We start from the raw sequence: 21,592 nt of genomic DNA on the forward strand, positions 1-21,592 counted from the left end.
TTCTGAGAGACTCAGTGACTCTACACATTCTTAATTGCCTGTAATTTCTGTTCTCTTATGTTGAGAGCGTAATACATTTTTGTGATTCTTACACCTTCAGCCTAATTGGTTATATCCCCAAATCATCCTTGCTTCCCTGGGGTGGTTTTAAGTACTCCAGAATCCTGAGGGCTTATATTGGTATGGGTAAGATTTTAAAGAGTTGGTAATTGAGTAAGAAGGTTGCCTTACAAATGGAATTGAATTACATGGTAAAACATTTCCTCCTTTACTTGTTTTCACACGCTTACTTCTGTAGGACAAAACCTTGCTGTTTTAGGTGTACTTCAGAAAGATTTTTTTTAATCTCTCAGCTGCAAGAATATATATTCACAGCTCTCCTGAGTTCATGTGCATGTTTAATAGTGCTTGTTTTTGTGTACTAAATGGCAATGTTGAGTCCCAAGAATGGCTCCTAAGAAGACTGTTACCTTGTTTTCAATCAGGTGTGAGTGTGGCAACTTGCATGGCCATCCTACATGTGGGTAGCACTCAGCAGGTTCGGACTGGGTCAACAAGTTCTAAAGAAGAAGATTATGAAAATGATGCTGCTACTATTGTACAGAAATGTGTAAGTAGATGGGAAAGTGTGTGTGTGTGTATTGTTTTCGTTCTCGGCAAGTGAAGTGTATAGAATTTGTATTTATTTCCATTGCAGTACATATCTGTTATTTCTAGGCACTAGTCTGGGGGATCAAGTAATTGGGTGGCTAATTGTGGAGGGGAAAAACAGTCTGGAGTTCTAAAAGTGTGGTTTAGTGTGGTTTAAAAGGTGGTTTGGTTATTGCCCAGTCAAGTGCTTAAACATTACTGTGGTTTGGGATTTATTTGCAGCTTGAAATCTATGAAATGATTGGACAAGCCATCAGCAATTCACGCCGTGCAGGGGGTGAGGTAAGATCTGTCTCTCTTCAGGAAGCTTTCTCACTGTTTTTGTGCTGATGTATTTTGGCATTTGGACTTACATGATTCTTTTTTTTTTTTTTTTTTTTTTGCCTCCACTTTTTGGGTGATAGCATTATCAGAACTTCCAGCTGCTTGGGGCTTGGTGTTTGCTAAACAGTCTCTTCCTCATCTTGAACCTCAGCCCCACGGCCTTGGCTGATAAGGGGAAGGAGAAAGATCCATTGGCTGCTCTTCGCGTCAGAGACATTATTGCTCGTACGAAAGAGGGCGTTGGGTCTCCCAAACTAGGACCTGGGAAAGGGTATGTAAATACCCCACTGAAGTAATCATTGTCCATGTATCTAACCATGTCCAGCAGGCAACTACTATGGAGTCCTGTTGGTCTCCCCATTGGAAATTCAAGTCTTGATTCTTGAAATATTGTAGTCATCTCTTCTTTCTTGGTTTATCAAAGCAGTTCCTGTCACTTCACTCAATCTTTTTTATTTTTTTTCCCCTTGAAATTACATTGTATCTTTTATTTTTCTGTAGACATCAAGGGTTTGGTGTTCTGTCAGTGGTGCTAGCAAATCATGCCATCAAATTGCTGTCATCTCTCTTTCAAGATTTGCAAGTGGAGGCATTACACAAGGTGTGTAGGTAGTGTGTGTGGTTCTTGTGAAAGGTTCTTTGCCTTTTCCACCGAAAGACACTTCAAATTCTCATTTCATCGTTGTCCTACAGGGTTGGGAGAGTGATGGTCCACCAGCAGTGCTGGATATCATGGCTCAAAGCACATCAATACAGAGAATCCAGAGGCTGATAGATTCTGTACCTCTCACTAATTTGTTGTTGACTTTGCTATCTACATCCTACAGAAAGGTAGGAATGGGCATACAGCTGGGGAAGTTCCATAGCTCAGCCACTCCTGAGTATCATCTGCATGCAAAATTATCTCTTTATAAACTATGCAGATGCAAAGAAGTAGTTAGAATTCTTCTGTTAGAAGCTGTCAGTTGGGGCCTCTCTCTCTTTTCAGAGATGTAAATTTGACAAACTTGTTCTAACAATTTTTTTTTTTGTAAGCACAGTGGTATTTATGAATTTAGCAAGATGAAAAAACTGTATTCAAAACAGGTGCTTTCATGTTAAAGCTGGTACTCGAAGTGTTACAAGGTTGGCACAGATTTATTTTTAAAAGTCAGAATTTTTATAAATTTTGATATCTAACTTAAGGTAGAGGAGTTGATAAGAACTGTTAATAAATTAACTGAACAGAATTTACTAGAAGAAAATGAGAATAATTTAGAAAGATGCTCTTGTTTTCAAATTCTTGTCTTTCATAATCCTAAAATTTAATTTATTCTGGTGTTCTAAGGCTTGTGTCTTGCAGCGTCAGAGGAAGGGCTCCATGAGCAGTGATGCAAGTGCCTCTACTGATTCAAATACTTACTATGAAGATGATTTTAGCAGCACTGAGGAGGACAGCAGCCAAGGTAACAGAATTTGGGGCAAGTAACTTAAGTCAGGATTTTATGCTGTCTTAAAGACGTAGTGGAAACCTGGATACTGTGCTTTTGTCTTCTTGGACTGGAATGACATGTAATGCTAAAAATATGAAACTGTAAGATCTGTTGGCAGAAGTAATGCTGACTGTACTCTCTTCTGTAAACTTAAGCCAGAGTGGCTGGAATTTGGCACAGTTTGCTTCTTAGGAGAGTAGAAATTACTTCTTCTTGTAAATTCCTGCTGGACTGCTATAAAACTGCTGAGCCCTGTGATTGGAAGGGAGAAATGAAAATTGCAAATCCCTTAACTCTGCTCACAGAAACTCTACTTCAGTCCTTTTCTATGCTAAATAGTTTGCATAAGGCAATTGCTTACTATACCGTGCTTTTGTTTTTCTTGCCTCCTGTGTTAGATGATGATAGTGAACCAATCCTGGGGCAATGGTTTGAAGAGACAATCTCTCCAAGCAAAGAGAAAGTGGCCCCACCACCACCCCCTCCACCACCACCTTTAGAGAGCTCTCCTAGAGTCAAAAGCCCTAACAAACAGACTGCAGGAGAGAATGGGAACATCCTGGCCAGCCGCAAAGATCCAGAATTGGTATGGGAGCATAATAAATAACAGATGTGCTGCAGCATCGTTTACTTGACAGTAGCTAGCTGTGTTGACAAGTAGCATGATAAATGTCAGGTATTTTAGGTACACTGCTGACGGAGAATCAGTGATTGTCTAGGCTTTGAGGACAAGAGTTTGCTTTACTCTTCTATTTGTTATTGCTACGGAAGCAAAGACTGAAGGTATCAGTTTGGGTTACAGAGGGAGAGGCAAAATGGGGGCAGAACTATAAGTGAATTAATTTGCTGGTAGAATGCTGTGAGCTCCAACTCCATTGGATAAAGATAAAAATAAATACTTCAGTCAAGAAGTTAGAAACTTGCAGATTTTTCAGAGAATTATAAAATCAGTCCTGATAAGGAGCACAAAGTGCAGTGAGTTGCATTGCACTAAGTAAACTAAACCTGCACACCACTAACTGGGGTGTTGTTAGGGAACTCAATTTATTTTACTGATGGTTTTGGCTTTTTTAATGTTTTCTCATACTCAGATTTTTTTTCTGTTTCTACAGTATATTTTTCTTTTTCTTTTCAGTTTTTGAGCCTAGCTTCAAACATTTTGAACTTCATCACTTCTTCTATGCTGAACTCCAGGAATAACTTCATTCGCAACTACCTGAGTGTCTCTCTTTCGGAGCAGCACATGGCAACACTGGCTAGCATCATCAAAGAAGTGGATAAGGATGGGCTTAAGGGTGAGTGAGCAGAACTTCTCTGTTAGAGAGTACAAACAGTAGGATTTATAGAATATTTTCTTAGTTCCACGTGGAAATCTTAAATATAGGAGAGCAATAGTGTTAAGTGGCTCAATCCATGTATTATAGGCACATCAGATGAGGAGTTTGCTGCTGCACTGTATCACTTCAACCACTCCTTAGTGACCTCAGATCTTCAGTCCCCTGCCTTGCAGGTAAGTCTGTTATGAACGTATAAGTGAAATAAAGAAGTGTTGGTGTCAGTTAACGCTACTATGTGGATTCTCTGTACCTAGAGTAGTGTGTTGTGATCCATTTGGCCCCAGAGTATATTCTTTTGCAAACAGAGCTTGGAATATTTTGGATCCAACAAATGGAATGACCTTTATAATCATCCAGTACAAAACATCCTGTAGCATATAAGCTTAATATTCAGATAATCCACTGAATTGTGAAGGTGATGAAGGTTGAAGGGGAAGTGAGTTTGTATATTTTGTTTTGGAGATTTACCTCTATCCATGTGTTTGCCAGGATTCCTGCAGATTTACTTTGCTGTCAGGACAGATGACAAAAGGCATTGAAATTGTATCAGGAGAATCAAATTAATCTCTTTGCTTTCATGTGATGACTTGGTAGCCTCTAGGTTTCTTTGCTAGGTCATGGGCTGACCTGGCTTAACACTGTAAGTAGAGATTGCTTACCACTCAGTCAATTCATTGCCTATACTTTTTGTTGACTGTTTTCTACTGTATTTAAAATATCCCCTGTCCAAAAAAAACCAACCAAACCAAACAAAAAAACCAGTTGTATAAACTTTTGGCTAAATCTGAAAAGAAGCAAGTATTTCTATGATCAGTAGAAGGGGTCTACTTCTGAATTCTTAACTACGCAATGATGTTGTAATTGTCTCATCTGATGTTTAGATGGGTAAAACTTGAATGTTTTTAGTCAACTAAATGACATTGAGCGAAGAACTTCTACTGTTTTGTTTTTCAAAAGTAGTCCCAATACTATTGATCTTAATGTATCTGAGGAAGTGTTTTCATTTTCTGAGCTCTTTATTTTTTGCTCTGTCATTTCTGGAGAGGTACAACAATATCTCCCAGATAGTTGCTTCTGATTTGTTGTGATTTTTCAAGCCTTGAGGGGTACTCAGTTCCTAGTTTTTACAATAACAGTACCAGTCAGAGTAAATGCAAACTCTGCAAGCTGACCCGTATCATTCTGCCAAAGCGTAATCTCTCCTGCTGCGATTTTTGCAGTAAATGAGTAGAACTTATTAATGCCATTTTTTCTACATTGGAGGTGAAGTTCACAATTTGTTGTGTTTTAAGTAACAAAATGACAATGTAGTTATCCCTCAGTAGCTGTACTATTTGAGATAGGAAAAATATAGCTGTCCAGTACAGCTTTACAAGCTCTGAGAGCAACACTCTTTATTCAGATCTTGCTTTTAATTAAAGCAGCAAGAAAGACTTGCCTCTTTTCAAGAGGTCTCTGTTTTGTTCTAGAACACACTTCTGCAGCAGCTGGGAGTTGCCCCTTTCTCTGAAGGACCATGGCCTCTCTACATCCACCCTCAAAGTTTGTCGGTGCTCTCACGACTTCTCCTCATTTGGCAGCACAAAGCCAGTGCGCAGGGAGATCCTGATGTCCCAGAGTGCCTTAAAGTTTGGGAAAGGTGAGATAATTTTGTGTTAAGTTGAAAGTCAGTCAGTCATCTCTTATCTCTCTGATTTTTTATTAAGTGAAAATTCCTTGGCACCAGCGTAACAAACACACGTGCATGTGTTGTCTGAGCACTGGTGGGTATGTGATGCTTGGAGGAGCAGAATGTCAGTCTTCTGTGTGGCTGGAGCTTTTCACCTAAAATGCAGGAAATGAACGAAATCAGTCATCAGAATGAGGATCTAGGTGGATGGAGGCTGAATAACCTACAGTAATGCTGTTTTTAAAAAAGGAAAAACAAATGTCTTACTTCAGCAGACTTTTAGTAGCTCACTTCTCATTTAGCTGACTCAAAGCCGTAGTGGACTGCCTTTCCTGTGGACGTGAGTTCGCATCTCTATCTCCTTTTAAATGATTGTTCATATTTTCCATCAAATGTATTTTGCCTCTAATTGAATTTATGCAGGTATTAGAATTTGCATAGTCTCATTCCCATACATAATGTACTCTCCTGTGTTGTGCCAGGGGAGGTTTAGATTAGATGTCAGGAAGAATTTCTTCAAAGAAAGGGTGATGAGGCATTGGAACAGGCTGCCCAGGGAAGTGGTGGAGTCGCCATCTCTGGGGGTATTTAAGAGCTCTGTGCATGTGGAGCTTAGGGATGTGGTTCAGTGGTGGATGTGGTAGTGTTGGGTGATGGTTGGACTTGATGATCTTTTGGGTCTGCTGCATCTTAACTGATTGTATGACTCTAAGTAGAAAAGTCATTCATAAACTTTCTCGTTTTCAGGTTTGTGGGCACACTGAAGCAAAATGCCTTGCAGGGGACTCTTCCCAACGATACAGAAGATCTGAATGTTGAACATCTCCAGCTGCTGCTGCTTATTTTTCACAACTTTTCCGAGAGGGGCCGCAGATCTATCATGATGCTCTGTATCCAGACAATTGTGGAACTAACAGCAAACATGGATACCCAGCAAACTTCTGTGCCACTTATTGTGGCTCGTCTATTCTTGGTGTTCGACTACTTGCTCCATCAATATTCCAAGGCCCCCGTTTACTTATTTGAACAGGTATGATTTTGAGATCATGTTCTGAATACGCAGCTGGTCACTAAGCAAAAATCTGTAGCAGGCAATCATTTGGTGTCCTCACAGCCTTTGTGAGTAACTTAGTTTTGGTTCTGTTACCAGCCTTTTATGTTATAACAAATGATTAACTACAGTTGCTGATTCCTAGTTCAGTTAGAGTGTAGATTTCTCATGTAACTGCTGTTCAAAGAAATCCTAAGGACAGGATGGAAGCCCTGCCTTATCTTTCAAAATCATGAGTATTTTGGGTATAGGCACCATTTCAAATACCTTGTACACATCGTTATTGCTTTAGCTTGTCACTGTTTTTTGGCATTGTTCTCATTAATGAGATGCTAGTGTTTTGTGTGTGGCTTTTTCATCTGTTGGAAGCTTGACCATTGATTTAAGCTGCTCATTCTGGAATAAAAGTCATTAGATAGGGTCCAGGGCTTCCCTCAGAAGCTGAGAATGATTGTGTTTTAGCACTGGGGCTGTTTCTATTTTGTTTCTTCTTTTGTTACTGTTGGGGTCTCCTTGCTTAATGATGAAGTTGCAATGTTGTTTTTTTCTTTTTTACTTAGGTGCAATATAATTTGCTGACTCCACCCATTGGCTGGGTGAGCGGGTCCCAGGACAATAGCAGACGAACTTCTGTCCCACTCTATCATGGTTTTAAGGAGGTGGAAGAAAACTGGTCTAAACACTGTTCATCAGGTAAGAAGGAAAATCTAAGGAATTTTTTATTCTAAGATTTGCTTTTACAAATAAATGAGAGCCTTTCCTACACCCTGGCCTGGGTACCTTTTCCTGCTTTTGATGGGCATAGTTAAAACAGATTAAGAAAAGCATATAATTATACTTCAATGGTTTTATTAAAGAAAATTATTATTGTCTCTAGGAATATGTTACAAAGTGATTCAAAATAAAGACGATAATACAGTACTGTCAAGCTAAAACTCTCACTGTAAATTTTCTGTACTCTCCTTCCAGACTCAGTTCCACAGCCCAGATTCTACTGCATCCTATCTTTAGAAGCTTCTGAAGATGACCTGAACCGTCTAGATAGCATGGTATGTGGGATTTCTGTAAGCCTTCAGAAGGCAGTGTTGACTTGACAAGTGCCAGGGAAAAGAGACGAGAAGGAAAAACCTGATGAAGCAGCTACAGCAGAATTTTTTCTCCAAATGGAGAAACATCTAAGAGAAAGATTATTAGAGTTGCTTTGCTTTCCTATCAGTTTGTTCCAAGGTAGTTTTTCCTGGGTTTTGTTTCCTCAATAAGTTTGTTGTCATCGAAGGCTTGCATAATGCATGCTGCATTGGAACCAATGCGTTGGTACCCTGACTGGCAAGAGAAGTACCTGACAGTACCTGACCTGTTAACTTCCTGAAGTTACATTTTGCATAGTTCTGGTCTGTGTGTATTCTGAATTCTTAGAGAAAATCTTGACTCTATATAAATGCAGATGCAAGCAATGATCCTGACTTGTGATCTCGTGCAGGTTTGTGAGGTCCTTTTCTCTAGGACTATGAAGTACGATGAGCTTTACACAGCCCTGACTTCACTACTTGCAGCTGGGTCACAGTTTGATACACTCAGGAGGAAGGAGAACAAAAATGTCACTGCACTGGTAAGACTGTATGCATTGCTGTAATGGTGCCTATATTGAGGAATAACAGGTTTTTAGATTTGCTGTTTAAAACAGGTATTCTTGATAGTGGCTGAAGTAATTGAGAGCTTGAAAATCCCATGTGTAATGGTAGTATTTTTAGTGGTGGTACATCTCTCATGGGTTTTTAGTTCACAACATGTTTCAGATCTACTGTTCCTCCCTGGTAACTCCAATTTTTATGTAATCCTTGTCTTCTCTTACTCTTTGTTGCATACTTTGCTGCAAAATATGGAACAGTGTGTGGATGTGATTTGGCACATCTACAAGAGTCTAGAGTCCCTGATGGGATAATTTCAGTATAATGATTGAAACTGCGATCTTCCATTACTAATTAGTCCAATGGTACTTTTGTTTAGGAAGCCTGTGCACTTCAGTACTACTTCTTGATACTGTGGCGAATTCTAGGGATTTTGCCTCCATCCAAAAACTACATGAATCAGTTGGCTACAAACACTCCAGAAATGAGTGAATGTGATATTTTACACACGTTGCGCTGGTCTTCTCGTCTTCGAATCCCATCTTACGTCACATGGATCAAGGTACGGCCTCATCATTTTTGTGGTGCTTTATAATGTTGTTGATAGTAAGAATGTCAGTCTCTTGTTCTTCCATGCTTACCACATGTGGGCTTTGTTGTGCGGGCGTGGTGGTGAGAAATTGGAACTTCTGTCTGCATTTTCTGTAGTATTCTAGCCTAGTAGATGGCAGAGTGTGTTGATTACAGAGCACTTCTAAAGTGTGATAAGTCTTTTTTTTTTTTTTTGGCATCTATAGGATCACCTTATCAAGCAGGGCATGAAAGCTGACCATGCTGCTTCTCTCATTGAATTGGCCTCCAGCAAGTGCAGCTCAGTGAAATACGATGTAGAAATAGCAGAAGAATACTTTGCTCGTCAGGTAAGCTGGTGCGAATGCAAATGTGGACGTGGAACATCTACTTTCATGGAATGATTTGCACTTACGATTCCATTGCTTTGTATTTTAAGATATCTTCTTTCTGTGGCATTGACTGCACAACTATTCTCCAACTGCACGAAGTTCCCAGTTTACAGTCCATTTACACCCTTGATGCTGCAATTTCCAAGATCCAGGTTTCTCTAGATGAGCACTTTTCCAAGCTTGCTGCAGAAACTGATCCACAGAAGTCCTCAGAGATAACCAAGAACCTCCTGCCTGCTACGCTACAGCTTATTGACACCTATGCTACATTTACAAGGTACAACCTTAGCATCTCCAACAGAAATACAAGTTTCTTATGTGCATGGGGCTTTTCATTTTATTTGTTGTTTTTGTAGAGAGGTGGTTTGTTTAATTGTCTGGTCTAATTAATCTAACTTAAGTCCTTTAGAGTGTCCATTGTTTTTAAAAGGAGAAAAAGAGAAGCTTCACAAGCTATAACATGGAGTTTCTTATTTCTAAGTAGACTTCTTGTCTGATCACCCAAAACTTTCTTGCAAGTTTGCAAAAACAGTTTTTCTCTGAAGATGAAACATCTTCTTACCACTTTCTAGGATAGTGCTGCTTAAGGTTATTTCACTGACATACTATTGAGACTGTCAGAGAGACCATCGAGGCTTTGTGTGTGTGTGTGTCTGTGTGTTAATTCTTAGATTAGGAGTTTGAAGTCTTCTAAACTCTCATTAGCCCCTATGTAGAAGAAAGCAAAAGTAAATCAGCTTTTTTCTTTTGAGCAGATACTTTTCCTGGTAAGCAGCTTAGAGGAGATAAAAGCCCAAAACACTTAGTGGTATCACATGAAGTATGGGGTAGAACTTCAGAAGTTTGCTTTATGTGTCACCGTATTGACACGTTTAGTTAAGAAATACAGACCTGCTTCCTGAAATGAATCCTTTCCCTCATGAATGCAGATCTTACTTGCTACGTAGCCTCTCTGAAGAAGGCTCCAGTGAGAACAAACCTTCTGAAGAGAAGCTACGAGGTTATGCTGCTGTCCTGGCCATTGCATCCAGCCGTTCCAAGTCTAATACCTTAGGTGAGTGTCCTGGATAGTTCAAATTTCCTTGTGTGTTTGTGGGTGAAGCTCTCTACAGTGCTGCCAACATTCAGTTTCAGAGCTGTATGCTGGCTAATGCATTCTTTTTCCTTCACCACCTTGTTCAGATAGTGTATTAACCTGTCAGCAGCTGACTGGGAAGTCTTTTCTTTTTAGTGTTGTAAAAGCTGAAAAAGAGGGGCAAGCCTTGAAAAGTAATATGTGGGCTTGTCTGGCTTGTTAAAATGGTTTTTATAACCATGTTGATGCTCCAGTGGAATGGCATGGCATACTGTGAAATGCTGGTATTTTGAAGACTGCTGTGAATTCGTATTTTTGCTATGTTTCCTGTTGTTTTAATAAGGTGAAAGTAACTGGAAAGCTGATGCAAACTTCAGGGATAATTTTAGTTTGTAGAAAAGCATGAAAGTAGCCTTCAGTGGAGTTACAGCTCAAACTTAGCTAGAATTGTGTCTTACTTAAACCATGATCTAGTTTTAAACAGTGATGTAAAATCATTCTCTTTCTTCAGTAGGACCCGTGACTCACTGGCTTATGATTCTGTATTGATTGCAGGTCCAACGCTTGTTCAGAATTTGCCATCAGCTGTGCAGACTTTATGTGAAACATGGAACAACATTCATACCAATGAGTTTCCAAACATTGGCTCATGGGTGAGTCCAGCCTTGTGGATTGATCTGACATAATCTCAACTACGTAAATTGCAGGGAATGATGGGTAGTTTGTCTTTCTGCTAAACAATTCTGATGTTTTTGTGTATGTATCTGTCTCAATCCTTAGCGCAATGCCTTTGCGAATGACACAATCCCTGCAGAAAGCTACATCAGTGCAGTTCAGGCTGCCCACCTTGGTACTCTCTGCAGCCAAAGTCTACCTCTTGCAGCTTCCCTAAAACACACCCTTCTCTCTCTGGTCAGACTTACTGGGGATCTCATTGTGTAAGTGATGTTTTTCATATTACGTTCTTGCTGTATAGGTCTGTCTGCTGCTCTGAATGTCTGTCTTCATCAGACTGGTTGGAACACTTACTGAATTGGATATGTATTTTGAACTAAGCCTTAAGTATACAATTCTAAATGAATGAAAAATAGCCTTTCTCTCTTGATGGGATATCCCTAAAACATAGGGTCTCTGATAGAAACATTTAGCCCTTCCGTTGAAGGAGAACTTGAAGAAACTGGGGTATAAGTTGAGGCAATATGGATCTAATTTGATTGTGTGTTATCATTCAGTTGTGCAATCTTTTCAAAGCATAAGAAGAAAGTGAAGTGAAAGAATTATTTTTTTCATAGGGATTTAACACAAAGATGGTCTCAAACAAAGTAGTTGTCAACACTGCAGACAGATCCAAAAGCCCTACTAAGTGATAATGTGACTGTCTAGGAGAGTGCTGTAGGTGTATGTATATGTGCAAAAATAACGTGTAGGTTTTTCCAAATGAGAACCATATTTCAGAGGGGAAAATAGCTGTACCCACTGTATTTATCCCTGCTTTCTGAAAAGAATTTTTGTCACATACTTCCATCCAGACTTACAGTTTACTGGTGTGACTTAAGATTTACGCAGTAAAGACGTTTCTATATTTTACCATATAGATAATTAAATTGTTTTCTTTTCAAGCTGGTCAGATGATTTGAACCCACCACAAGTGATTCATTCCCTGTTGCCCCTCCTTTTGGAGGCCAGCACAGAGAGTGTGGCAGAAATAAGCAGCAACTCTCTAGAAAGGATCTTGGGTCCTGCAGAGTCAGATGAATTCCTGGCACGTGTTTATGAGAAATTGATCACAGGATGCTATAACATACTGGCGCATCACTCTGATCCAAACAGGTAATGGACTGTGTGGCTTGTTGTTGTTTCCTGAGCAGCGCAACAGAAATGCAAAAAAATCAGCTTTGTTTTTTTATCTGTTGAAGACTATGATACTTGTTGACTGAAAATGTAAGACACTTCATTCACTTCACCAGAATTTTCAGTGTTGCAGTTTAGGCAGCATGGATTTTAATCATCTCTTCTAACTCTGGATAGATCATATATATATGGATAGCTTTTTTACTTAAGCAAATAGAAAATTGTGTAAATACAAGCACAAAATCAAAGTCAGACGTGCTGTGACCTGTCTTGCTTTATATTCCTTTGCCTCTATTCTTGTTGTTTATATGGCTAATCCCTGCTTTATCATAGTGAACTAGCCTGATTATGCTTCCTACCCCTTACTTGCTGTGTATATAGAGAATAAGCTTGATGTGCAAATGTTGCACATCATCTGAAACATAAAACTATTAGATGTGATGATACTGCATCTTTCTAACACTCATTCTCTCCGGATGGAAGGTATTCAGAAGATCTACTGTGCCTTCTGATAGAGGATGTAAAAGTAATTGGATTTTACTTGCAATATGTGTTGTGGAGTGGGGAAGAGCACAGTAGAGAACAGGTGCAGTGACACTAAGAGACAAAATATGAAAAGAGCAGCAATTTAGAGGCATTCGTACTGTGAGGTGTTTGAAAGGGCTGTATTATTCTAGGTTTCTAACTGTAACTTGCTTACAGTGTGTGCCACGTTTTTTCTGATCATTTGTTAGATTTGTTGGACTTAATGTGATGTTTGTTAATCAATTGTTTTTCTCCTGTCTCTTGGAAGGAGAACTTCTTTTAGCTAGTGGAAGGTTTGTAAGAATTGTTTTAGCAAAATTGTTCATGTATTGTCTCAGAATTATTGAAATTGTGCTTATATATTCTTATTTCACCGTGTCTTTTGATCTTCAGTGGCCTGGATGAGTCCATCTTGGAGGAATGCTTGCAGCATCTGGAGAAACAGCTGGAGAGTAGCCAAGCCCGAAAAGCCATGGAGGAATTCTTTTCAGAAAGGTAAAATTATCTTGAAAGTTATAGGGCAAGCACTTTCTCTTCCCTTTTCTCTTAGCTTGTCACCATTGACTCGTTAGGGATATTAATACTTTTGTACAGCACAATGCAGACTGTATAGGGATAGTATATCCTTCAAGCAATGCAGGAATTTGAAAAGACTTTCTGTGTGGGAGAGCACCTAGATCTTTGTTATTCCAAGTAAAATATTCAGCAAATCCTTGTAGTGATAAGCAATGGGGGATCTTGTGAGAGGAAAGGCATTGGAAGGAGATTTTTGAGAGATCATGAATCATAGAATGGTCTGGGTTGGCAGGGACCTCAAAGATCATCTAGTTCCAATTCCCCTGCCACAGGCAGGGATGCCACTCACTAGATCTGGCCTGTAAGATGGTATAGTTCAACTTGCAAAATCCCAGGTTTTCTCAGGCATTGGCCCGGCTTAGAATTACGAAGGGTAATTATGATGGAAACATAGCAACAAAGCAATTTCTGTGGCTTGGCTGCTGAGCAGTGTTAGTACAGACAGTTACCAATCTTAAATGTGAGGACAGATATAATGAAATTGAAGTGGGAAAAAAATGGAATGGGTGCTCTTTTACAAAGCTGACTTATTTTCTCCTTCGTCATACAGTGGAGAATTGGTCCAGATCATGATGGCAACAGCCAATGAAAACCTCTCAGCGAAGTTTTGCAACAGGGTACTGAAATTCTTCACCAAACTCTTCCAGCTAAGTAAGTGATTGTGTTGAGTTTCCCTGTTATGCCTTTGTCCACTTACTACTGTTCTTGTATTAGAGAGACTGCAATAGGAAAATGCTTGAAAGAAAAGCTCTAAAAGGAAGTGGAATGACATCTTCATGCATAATAGTTTCCTATGATTTCTGTATGTTGCTCATTCTTTTCTCACTTCCTCTCTTAAGCTGCACATTTATTTGGCCATTTTTTCTTTCAATATTGGTAACAGCTAACTTTAGCATTAGAGAGAGATTTAAGTCTAAGGAGAAGTTGGTAGGTGAGCATTTTGTGCTCGTGTTCCTATAATGCCTGTCAGGAAATAAGTACTGCATCCTGAAGAAATGATATGTGCTTGTTATAGCTGATTACCTTTCATAAGTAGGAGAGAAGACAGCTGCTTTGCAATTAGGTCCCGGTTCCAAGGAAATGTTTTATGTGACTGGGATCAGTTAAAAAGAGAAAGCCATCTTCAAACATGTTGTTCGTCACTCACTAGTAATTTTCTCCATCAGCTGAGAAGAGTCCTAACCCCAGCCTGTTGCGACTTTGTGGCTCTTTGGCTCAGCTGGCTTGTGTGGAGCCTGTGCGTCTCCAGGCCTGGTTAACCAGGATGACCATGTCCCCACCCAAAGATTCAGATCAACTGGACATTGTTCAGGAGAACAGGCAACTGCTGCAACTCCTGACAACTTACATCGTTAGGGAAAACAGGTGAAGTACACCTTTGTCATTGCTTTTGTGCACTGTTCCTTTGTTTTACTCTCTAGATGTGCAAATTAATTGAGTTGCTGATGGCTTCCTTTTGTCAGCTTTCAAATAAAATGGTGGAGGAATGGCTGTTTCCCATGCAGGGATTGCTGAGTCAATGCTCTTGCAATGTAGGCCTTAGCTGTACTTCCAGTGGGTGATGTGCAGCATCTGAAAGTTTCTTCTTTTTGATTAGCCAAGTTGGAGAAGGCGTGTGCACTGTTCTGCTGAGTACTCTCATACCAATGGCAACGGAAATGTTGGCCAATGGTGATGGCACAGGCTTTCCTGAACTGATGGTTGTGATGGCAACTTTGGCCAGTGCAGGACAAGGCGCGGGACACCTCCAGCTTCATGGTGCTGCTGTTGATTGGCTAGGCAGATGGTAAGAACAAACGGTATACTGCTGTTCATTCATTTGCATCAATTAAAAATGACTTCTCTGATCACTGGTGGACAGAAGTGCATGTTTACTGATACATGCTTATTTTGTAATTTGTTATTTGTTATTTGGAGGAATACAGAGTGTCTGAGATGGTGGGTGGGACATGAACTAGCCTAAGAACAACCATGTGATTTCTTTGTCTTTTCCACTCTTGATGGTTTAAGTAATTACTGCATTGATACATTTCCTGTCGCTGATCTAGAGCAAGCTAAGTGGTTGGAGCTGTTAGTGGGAACTGAGTTTATACTTCCCAAAGACAGTAGCAATGATATTCTCTGCTGTCTTGTGTTACAGCAAGAAATACCTGTCTCAAAAGAATGTGGTAGAAAAAATGAATGCCAACGTCATGCAGGGGAAGGTAAGACACATGGCTGTTGTTTAATTAGCAGGAATAAATCTTAGGCAGCAGCTTTATCAGCTGTCTTGTTTTGATTGCAGTGAGAATTTGATAACAAAATGGTCAGGAATGTGTGTGTTATGTTTTCCTGCCTTATAGCAGCTATAATGGGATATAAGCGTTGCCTCTCATTTTCATACGTCTCTAATTCATAGCATGTAACTATCCTGGAGTGTACATGCCATATCGTTTCTTACTTGGCTGATGTCACTAATGCACTGAGCCAGACCAGTGGCCAAGGACCAAGTCATCTTTCTGTTGATGGTGAAGAACGGGCAATTGAGGTGGATTCAGACTGGGTGGAAGAGTTGGCAGTGGAGGAGGAGGACTCTCAAGCCGAAGATTCGGTAGGTGGTAGTCAACGGTTAATACTGCAAATGAGATGAAGATTTATGTTGCATCTTCCAGATCAGAATTGTTTGTTATAGGTTGAGAGTTTTTTATTTATTCCTAATGTGAGACTGAGTGAAGATCCTTAGTCTCAAATCTGGAAGAGAATATCTGTTGTTTGTGTTTAGATATGACTATGTGATGTTAAAAAAAAAATAAGTTAAAAGATGTTTATAGAAAACAGAGGAAGAAATGGAGTGAGATGAGTTTGTTCTAGCCTATTTGTTGTTCAGTTACTAGCTTTTGTATTAGTACACAGATTAGGCTTTTAAGTATTGTTGGGTGAAAAGAAAGCTGTTAACTCATTTTTGAAACTTTGTCATCCCAAAATATTATTTTGTCACTGTTCTGTTTCTCAGTTCACTCCTTTCTAGTTCCTATAAAGCGTCACCATCTCCTCTTTCTGTGTGGTTTGATACCAGTTGCATTACTTTAGCTAGGTGGTGCTAAAACTCACTGTTCTTAAAATGCACATGTAACATATGAGGAATGTATTCTGTACCATGAGCCTTTACTGAAGCTGTGCAGTTCTAAGACCTTACTAAAACATCTTTCTTCTTAACAGGATGAGGATTCTCTTTGTAATAAGCTCTGTACCTTCACCATTACGCAGAAAGAATTCATGAATCAACATTGGTAAGCATCTCTCCAAACTCATGGTCAGAATTTCACCCTGATATTTCTGACCATTGAGAAGAAAACAATGCAGTCTGTAGAGTCTTCCTGAAGCACTGTCTTTAATAACTCACCTGACTTCTTTTGTGCAGGTATCACTGTCACACTTGCAAGATGGTTGATGGGGTTGGTGTTTGCACAGTTTGCGCTAAAGTTTGTCATAAGGATCATGAGATTTCTTATGCCAAATACGGATCATTCTTCTGTGACTGTGGAGCAAAGGAAGATGGTAGTTGCCTGGTAAAGTGTCTTGATGTCAAAATTCAAGTTGTAATGTCAAATTTCAAGCTGTGTATTCCTGTGGTATTTCAAGTCTTTTGCAGAGGTTTATGTTCTGCAGTAAGTTTTGTTGTGGTAAGAGTACTAAGATCTGAAGGCTCTGGCTTTACAATGAAGCCTCCTAATACACAGTTTGTCTGGTGATTTATTTTTTTTGCACCAAATAACTAAATAAGTTCATTGGCAAATCTCTGTCCTGGTGGCGACTGGGATTCTACCTACTGATACAGCATTTGCAAGTTAGCTTAAGCTACACAGCTGTCAGATACTACCTTTCCCACATTTTCCCCTAACAACAAAGAAATTTTATATTAAATGTGAAAGCTTTTCATATACTTGGGTGGAGAGTGGCATGCTGGCTACTGTTTTCATTTCTTAAAAAATGCATTTTAAGAGAATTTACTTCTCTTTCTTTGAAATTGCATGAATCTTGTTGCCATTGAAATCTATATTCGTTCTGTAAGTGATGAATTTGAGTCTGGTTTGAACTTTTAGCATTTGTGTCATCTGCAGGCTTTGGTGAAGAGAACCCCCAGCAGTGGTATGAGCTCTACCATGAAGGAATCTGCTTTCCAGAGCGAGCCTAGAGTGCCTGAGAGCGTCATTCGACATGCAAGCACCTCTCCTGCAGAGAAAGCCAAGGTCACCATCAGTGAGGGGAAGGGCCCTGATGAAGAAAAACCCAAGAAGAGCAGCCTGTGTAGAAATGTTGAGGGCTGTCGAGAGGAATTGCAGTCCCAGGTATAATTATCTGTTAAAAGCTGTTAAAAGGTTCATGGTTTATGTTGAGGATCTCAGGCGAACTGTGGTGGTTATCAGTTACGGTACTTGATTTTTGGGGTCTTCTTTATGACAGTAGGGATCATAGAGGCAGCTTCAGGTTTTGAAAACTTGTTGAAATGCAGATCTTCTGAGGACCCAGCAGGAGCATCTTGAGCCTCACTTGTGATATTTGTTTCTTGTAGGCCAACTTCTCCTTCGCTCCTTTGGTGCTGGAGATGTTGAATTTCTTAATGGATGCCATTCAGATAAACTTCCAGCAAGCCTCAGCTATGGGGAGCAGCAGTCGTGCCCAGCAGGCTCTCAATGAGCTGCATACATTGGACAAGTCAGTAGAAATGACAGATCAATTGATGGTATGATACTAAAGGGGCTATTATTATCAGTAATTAGATTACGGGTAGATTTTAAGCAGAAAAAGTGATGCACTTTCTTATGCTTTGTCTGCTACTAATGGCTCAGGTCCCAACTCTTGGCTCCCAAGAAGGTGCATTTGAGAATGTCCGTATGAACTACAGTGGTGATCAGGGCCAGACGATCCGGCAGCTGATCAGTGCTCATGTGCTAAGACGGGTGGCGATGTGTGTGCTGTCATCCCCACATGGACGTCGGCAGCACCTGGCTGTGAGTCATGAAAAGGGCAAGGTGAGTTCTTTCATGCTGTAAGGACTCTCTAACTGTGGAGTTGTAAAGGAAAATGAAATAGCCTTAGAACACTGAACAACAAATTGTGATTTGGGCCACCTGTCCTCAAATCTGGTTCTTCTGTCAAGTACCGTATGGCTTAAAATAACCTCTGATTTTTCAGAGAAAAGAATTTTTGCAGCAGAAGTGGTGAAAACAGTAAGGACGCAGTCATAGAGATGAAATAAAAATGACGTTTTCTCCCAAATCCTAAAGTTGGGTAACTAAGCTCATTTTGTTTTGCAGATTACAGTCCTTCAGCTCTCAGCTCTGCTGAAACAAGCAGACTCCAGCAAAAGAAAATTGACACTCACGCGCCTTGCTTCTGCACCTGTTCCTTTTACTGTACTGAGTCTAACTGGAAATCCCTGCAAGGAGGACTACTTAGCTGTGTGTGGACTGAAAGTAAGTGTCTCACTAACCCTTTTCTAGGCCCTTGGAAACCTCATCTCAAAACCGTATGTATTTTTTTCTTTTAAGGAGCTAGCTCAGAGCCAGGTCCAAAGATCTGTCACTAATTCTAGCTCATGAATCACTTCTTTACTAGATAAGTGAAGTAAAACAAATGGTACATGTATGAATAATGCTGTAAAAGGGACAGTGTCTCAAAATAATACTTCTTAGTGTTTTTAGGTCAAACTTAAAGACAGGAGTCAAGAGTGCCTTAGTCTGTAACAACGAGTATTTTGTAGCAAAGACCCCTTTTTTGGTATTCTCCCAAATTTGGATTCAGCTTTCACAGTGTAGAATCCACAGATTTCTTCTTTATCTAAGAAACATCTGGACTAAACTTTTTTTTCTTACTGACTTCAGTGTCATTCATATTAAGTGCAGGAATTTAAAATTCCTACTACATGAATCATTATTGAAGCTGAGAGGAATGCCAGCTTTTAACTCTGTTCTTGGCTTGATAGGAATTCAAGTATTTTGTTCCAATATTTGACCTAATCTAATACTACTATTTTCATTACTCCAGGACTGCCACGTGTTAACATTCAGCAGCTCTGGATCAGTCTCTGACCATTTGGTACTTCATCCCCAACTAGCTACAGGAAACTTCATCATTAAAGCTGTGTGGCTGCCAGGATCTCAAACAGAGCTTGCTATTGTGACTGCAGACTTTGTGAAGGTATGTTTGGCCATAACCTACTCATGAGTTGTGGTTGTCTTCTTTCAGGCATTACATTCTGGGTCTCTTGATGAATTGTATGTAGAAGAAGGTGGTATTCTTAGAAAGAAATTAAAGATGTAAATTTGTGGTGTTTGGCTAGCGTAAGAAAAGGCAGAGACAAAGAACGCAGAAAAAAAAAAAAAAGAACTATAATCTGTAATATAATAATTTCCTTTCTCAACTTTTATCCATTTGAACTGTGGGGAAAAAAAAAAAAGTTTAATATCCTATCAGTTAACTCTTTTCTTGATTTCTCCCCACAGATTTATGATCTCTCTGTGGATGCCTTGAGCCCAACGTTCTATTTCCTCCTACCCAGTTCCAAAATCAGGGATGTCACTTTCCTCTTCAATGAGGAGGGAAAGAACATAATAGTGATCATGTCCTCTGCTGGGTACATCTATACACAGCTCATGGAAGAGGCAAGCAGTGCCCAGCATGGACCATTCTACGTCACCAATGTGCTTGAAGTTAATCATGAGGACCTAAAGGTACTGGTGACTTCTCTTTCTTGTAGTATAGGAAATGTGTCTTTATTAGTCTTACAGTTGGAGGCAGAAGTGTTTTTTTTTTCTTTTTTTGAAGTTCCCTCATCTAGATCAATGAGCTTGGCATTCCTTTAAGAGAAATACCCTTGCAGTGAAAGGGAGTGGGGTTAAAAATGAACCCCCTTGATCCTTTCATCTAGGAAATGAAGCGTGTTTTTCTGTGCCTGGCTGTGAAGTTACGCCCAGCAGGGTATCTCAGCACGGAGATGCCTTTGGAGCAGTGCTGTTCTCTGCCTGAGGCTCTCCAGGGGTGCAGTAACCAGAATGGATAAAGTTACTGACTGTTGCTGAAGCTGTAGAGATGGAGTGAGACTTTGTATCTCGCCCATAGCTGGTTTATAGCAGCTCTGTAGTCTTGGGGCATGCTAAGTTACAGGTGACTTTTAAAATCCATCCACGTTTTACTCAGTGCTTTTCCCCGAGCCTGCTCCGAAACAGGGAAATAGATGAGAAGAAGGCCCACAGGAAAGCTCTTTTTATGAGCTGGGAACATGGGGAGCGCTCCATGTGAGATTGTCATACAACATTCAAGCACACAGATGTGGTAGCTGAGGGCTCTAACTACAGCCTACAGGTATGCAATCTCAGTATCCCATTCAAAAGCCTTTGAAGTATCTGATGGATGAGTTCACTACAGAATTTAGCTTCGAAAATTGTCATCTTGGGCTGTTCTCTCTTACCAGTGGGGAGAGGGCTTTTGGAATAATTTGATCAGTTGAGAAACTTAAAAGCCTGACTGCTTGAGAGTGTTTTGGAGGATGCATATTTATCTTAAATGTTGTTTTTTCTCTCTGATCTTACAGGACAGTAATGGCCAGGTAGCCGGAGGTGGTGTGTCAGTGTATTACTCCCATGTCCTACAGATGTTGTTCTTCAGTTATTGTCAAGGCAAATCCTTTGCAGCCACCATCAGCCGGGCCAGTCTGGAAGTGCAGAGGCTATTCCCAATTAACATAAAGAGGTGAGACTCGGCTGCAAGGCTCCCCTGAAGTTTTCCTATCTGGTAATAAATAGTAATAAATATTGCTAATTGACAACCCAGTTTCAAATGGCCAAAGCCTGTGGTGAAGTTCCTCTTTGAGTGATGTTTTCTTGTTAATTTGCATGTTGCTCTTGGCCTAGTATTGGATGATTTGAAACCAGAGCTCACTCTTTCAGCAGCGAGATGCGTGTGCATCTCTTCCCACTAGGATTTCACAGCAGAAAGGTGGCTTCCGAGCAGCCGTGCTGCACTGTGTGGAGCTGCGACTCATGCGGCAGCTGGAACCGATGGGATTACCCTCCCTCGCAGAGGCTGCAAAGCAGGAAGCCTTTGTTTCCTTTCGGCACCAGTACTGCAGTGGACCTTGTGCATTGTGCATACTAAGGCTTATTTTCAGGCTCCCTTGCAGGAAACCAATCTCTTTTTTCTTGCCACATTCAGAACATAACACGTCCTGTCATCTACTCTGATAAACTGAGCTGGGCATTTCAGCCACAGATTCCTCGCTAGCATGACACAAAGCCACTATCTTGAGTGGGCCCCATAGAAGGGACACGTTCCATGAGCTTTCTGGCCCCAGTCGAGCTTGGCTTAGTGTTTATCAACTTTTTTTTTTTTTTCCAGTAAACAAAGGCACAAAGATTCTACTGCATTGGTCTTTGTTTAGGGCTGCTGGGTGTGCTGAAACATGGAACAGTGTCCATGGAACTGTGTGTTCA

The 21,592-nt window shown here is 40.2% G+C and overlaps 1 protein-coding gene across 5 annotated transcripts in view; it reads left to right on the forward strand.

The window, feature by feature from the left end:
• UBR4 (ubiquitin protein ligase E3 component n-recognin 4) overlaps positions 1-21,592 on the forward strand; it is a 78,068-nt gene that overhangs the window by 7,737 nt on the left and 48,739 nt on the right. For all 5 annotated transcript variants that reach the window (XM_082777073.1, XM_082777074.1, XM_082777075.1 and 2 more), the window contains exons 9-44: positions 486-610; positions 874-933; positions 1,056-1,246; positions 1,477-1,576; positions 1,669-1,806; positions 2,303-2,420; positions 2,846-3,033; positions 3,583-3,742; positions 3,872-3,957; positions 5,254-5,423; positions 6,201-6,483; positions 7,065-7,197; positions 7,474-7,553; positions 7,985-8,113; positions 8,512-8,694; positions 8,930-9,052; positions 9,142-9,371; positions 10,024-10,148; positions 10,725-10,822; positions 10,950-11,107; positions 11,790-11,999; positions 12,939-13,040; positions 13,672-13,772; positions 14,288-14,486; positions 14,719-14,907; positions 15,262-15,325; positions 15,520-15,711; positions 16,320-16,390; positions 16,522-16,669; positions 17,222-17,449; positions 17,674-17,844; positions 17,951-18,133; positions 18,419-18,577; positions 19,149-19,301; positions 19,607-19,834; positions 20,695-20,852. In XM_082777073.1, coding sequence (XP_082633199.1) covers positions 486-610; positions 874-933; positions 1,056-1,246; positions 1,477-1,576; positions 1,669-1,806; positions 2,303-2,420; positions 2,846-3,033; positions 3,583-3,742; positions 3,872-3,957; positions 5,254-5,423; positions 6,201-6,483; positions 7,065-7,197; positions 7,474-7,553; positions 7,985-8,113; positions 8,512-8,694; positions 8,930-9,052; positions 9,142-9,371; positions 10,024-10,148; positions 10,725-10,822; positions 10,950-11,107; positions 11,790-11,999; positions 12,939-13,040; positions 13,672-13,772; positions 14,288-14,486; positions 14,719-14,907; positions 15,262-15,325; positions 15,520-15,711; positions 16,320-16,390; positions 16,522-16,669; positions 17,222-17,449; positions 17,674-17,844; positions 17,951-18,133; positions 18,419-18,577; positions 19,149-19,301; positions 19,607-19,834; positions 20,695-20,852 — 5,434 coding nt within the window. The remainder of the gene's footprint in view (positions 1-485; positions 611-873; positions 934-1,055; positions 1,247-1,476; positions 1,577-1,668; positions 1,807-2,302; positions 2,421-2,845; positions 3,034-3,582; positions 3,743-3,871; positions 3,958-5,253; positions 5,424-6,200; positions 6,484-7,064; positions 7,198-7,473; positions 7,554-7,984; positions 8,114-8,511; positions 8,695-8,929; positions 9,053-9,141; positions 9,372-10,023; positions 10,149-10,724; positions 10,823-10,949; positions 11,108-11,789; positions 12,000-12,938; positions 13,041-13,671; positions 13,773-14,287; positions 14,487-14,718; positions 14,908-15,261; positions 15,326-15,519; positions 15,712-16,319; positions 16,391-16,521; positions 16,670-17,221; positions 17,450-17,673; positions 17,845-17,950; positions 18,134-18,418; positions 18,578-19,148; positions 19,302-19,606; positions 19,835-20,694; positions 20,853-21,592) is intronic.

Source organism: Aythya marila, assembly GCF_965140915.1.
Source record: "Aythya marila genome assembly, chromosome: 21".
Lineage (NCBI taxonomy): Eukaryota > Metazoa > Chordata > Aves > Anseriformes > Anatidae > Aythya > Aythya marila.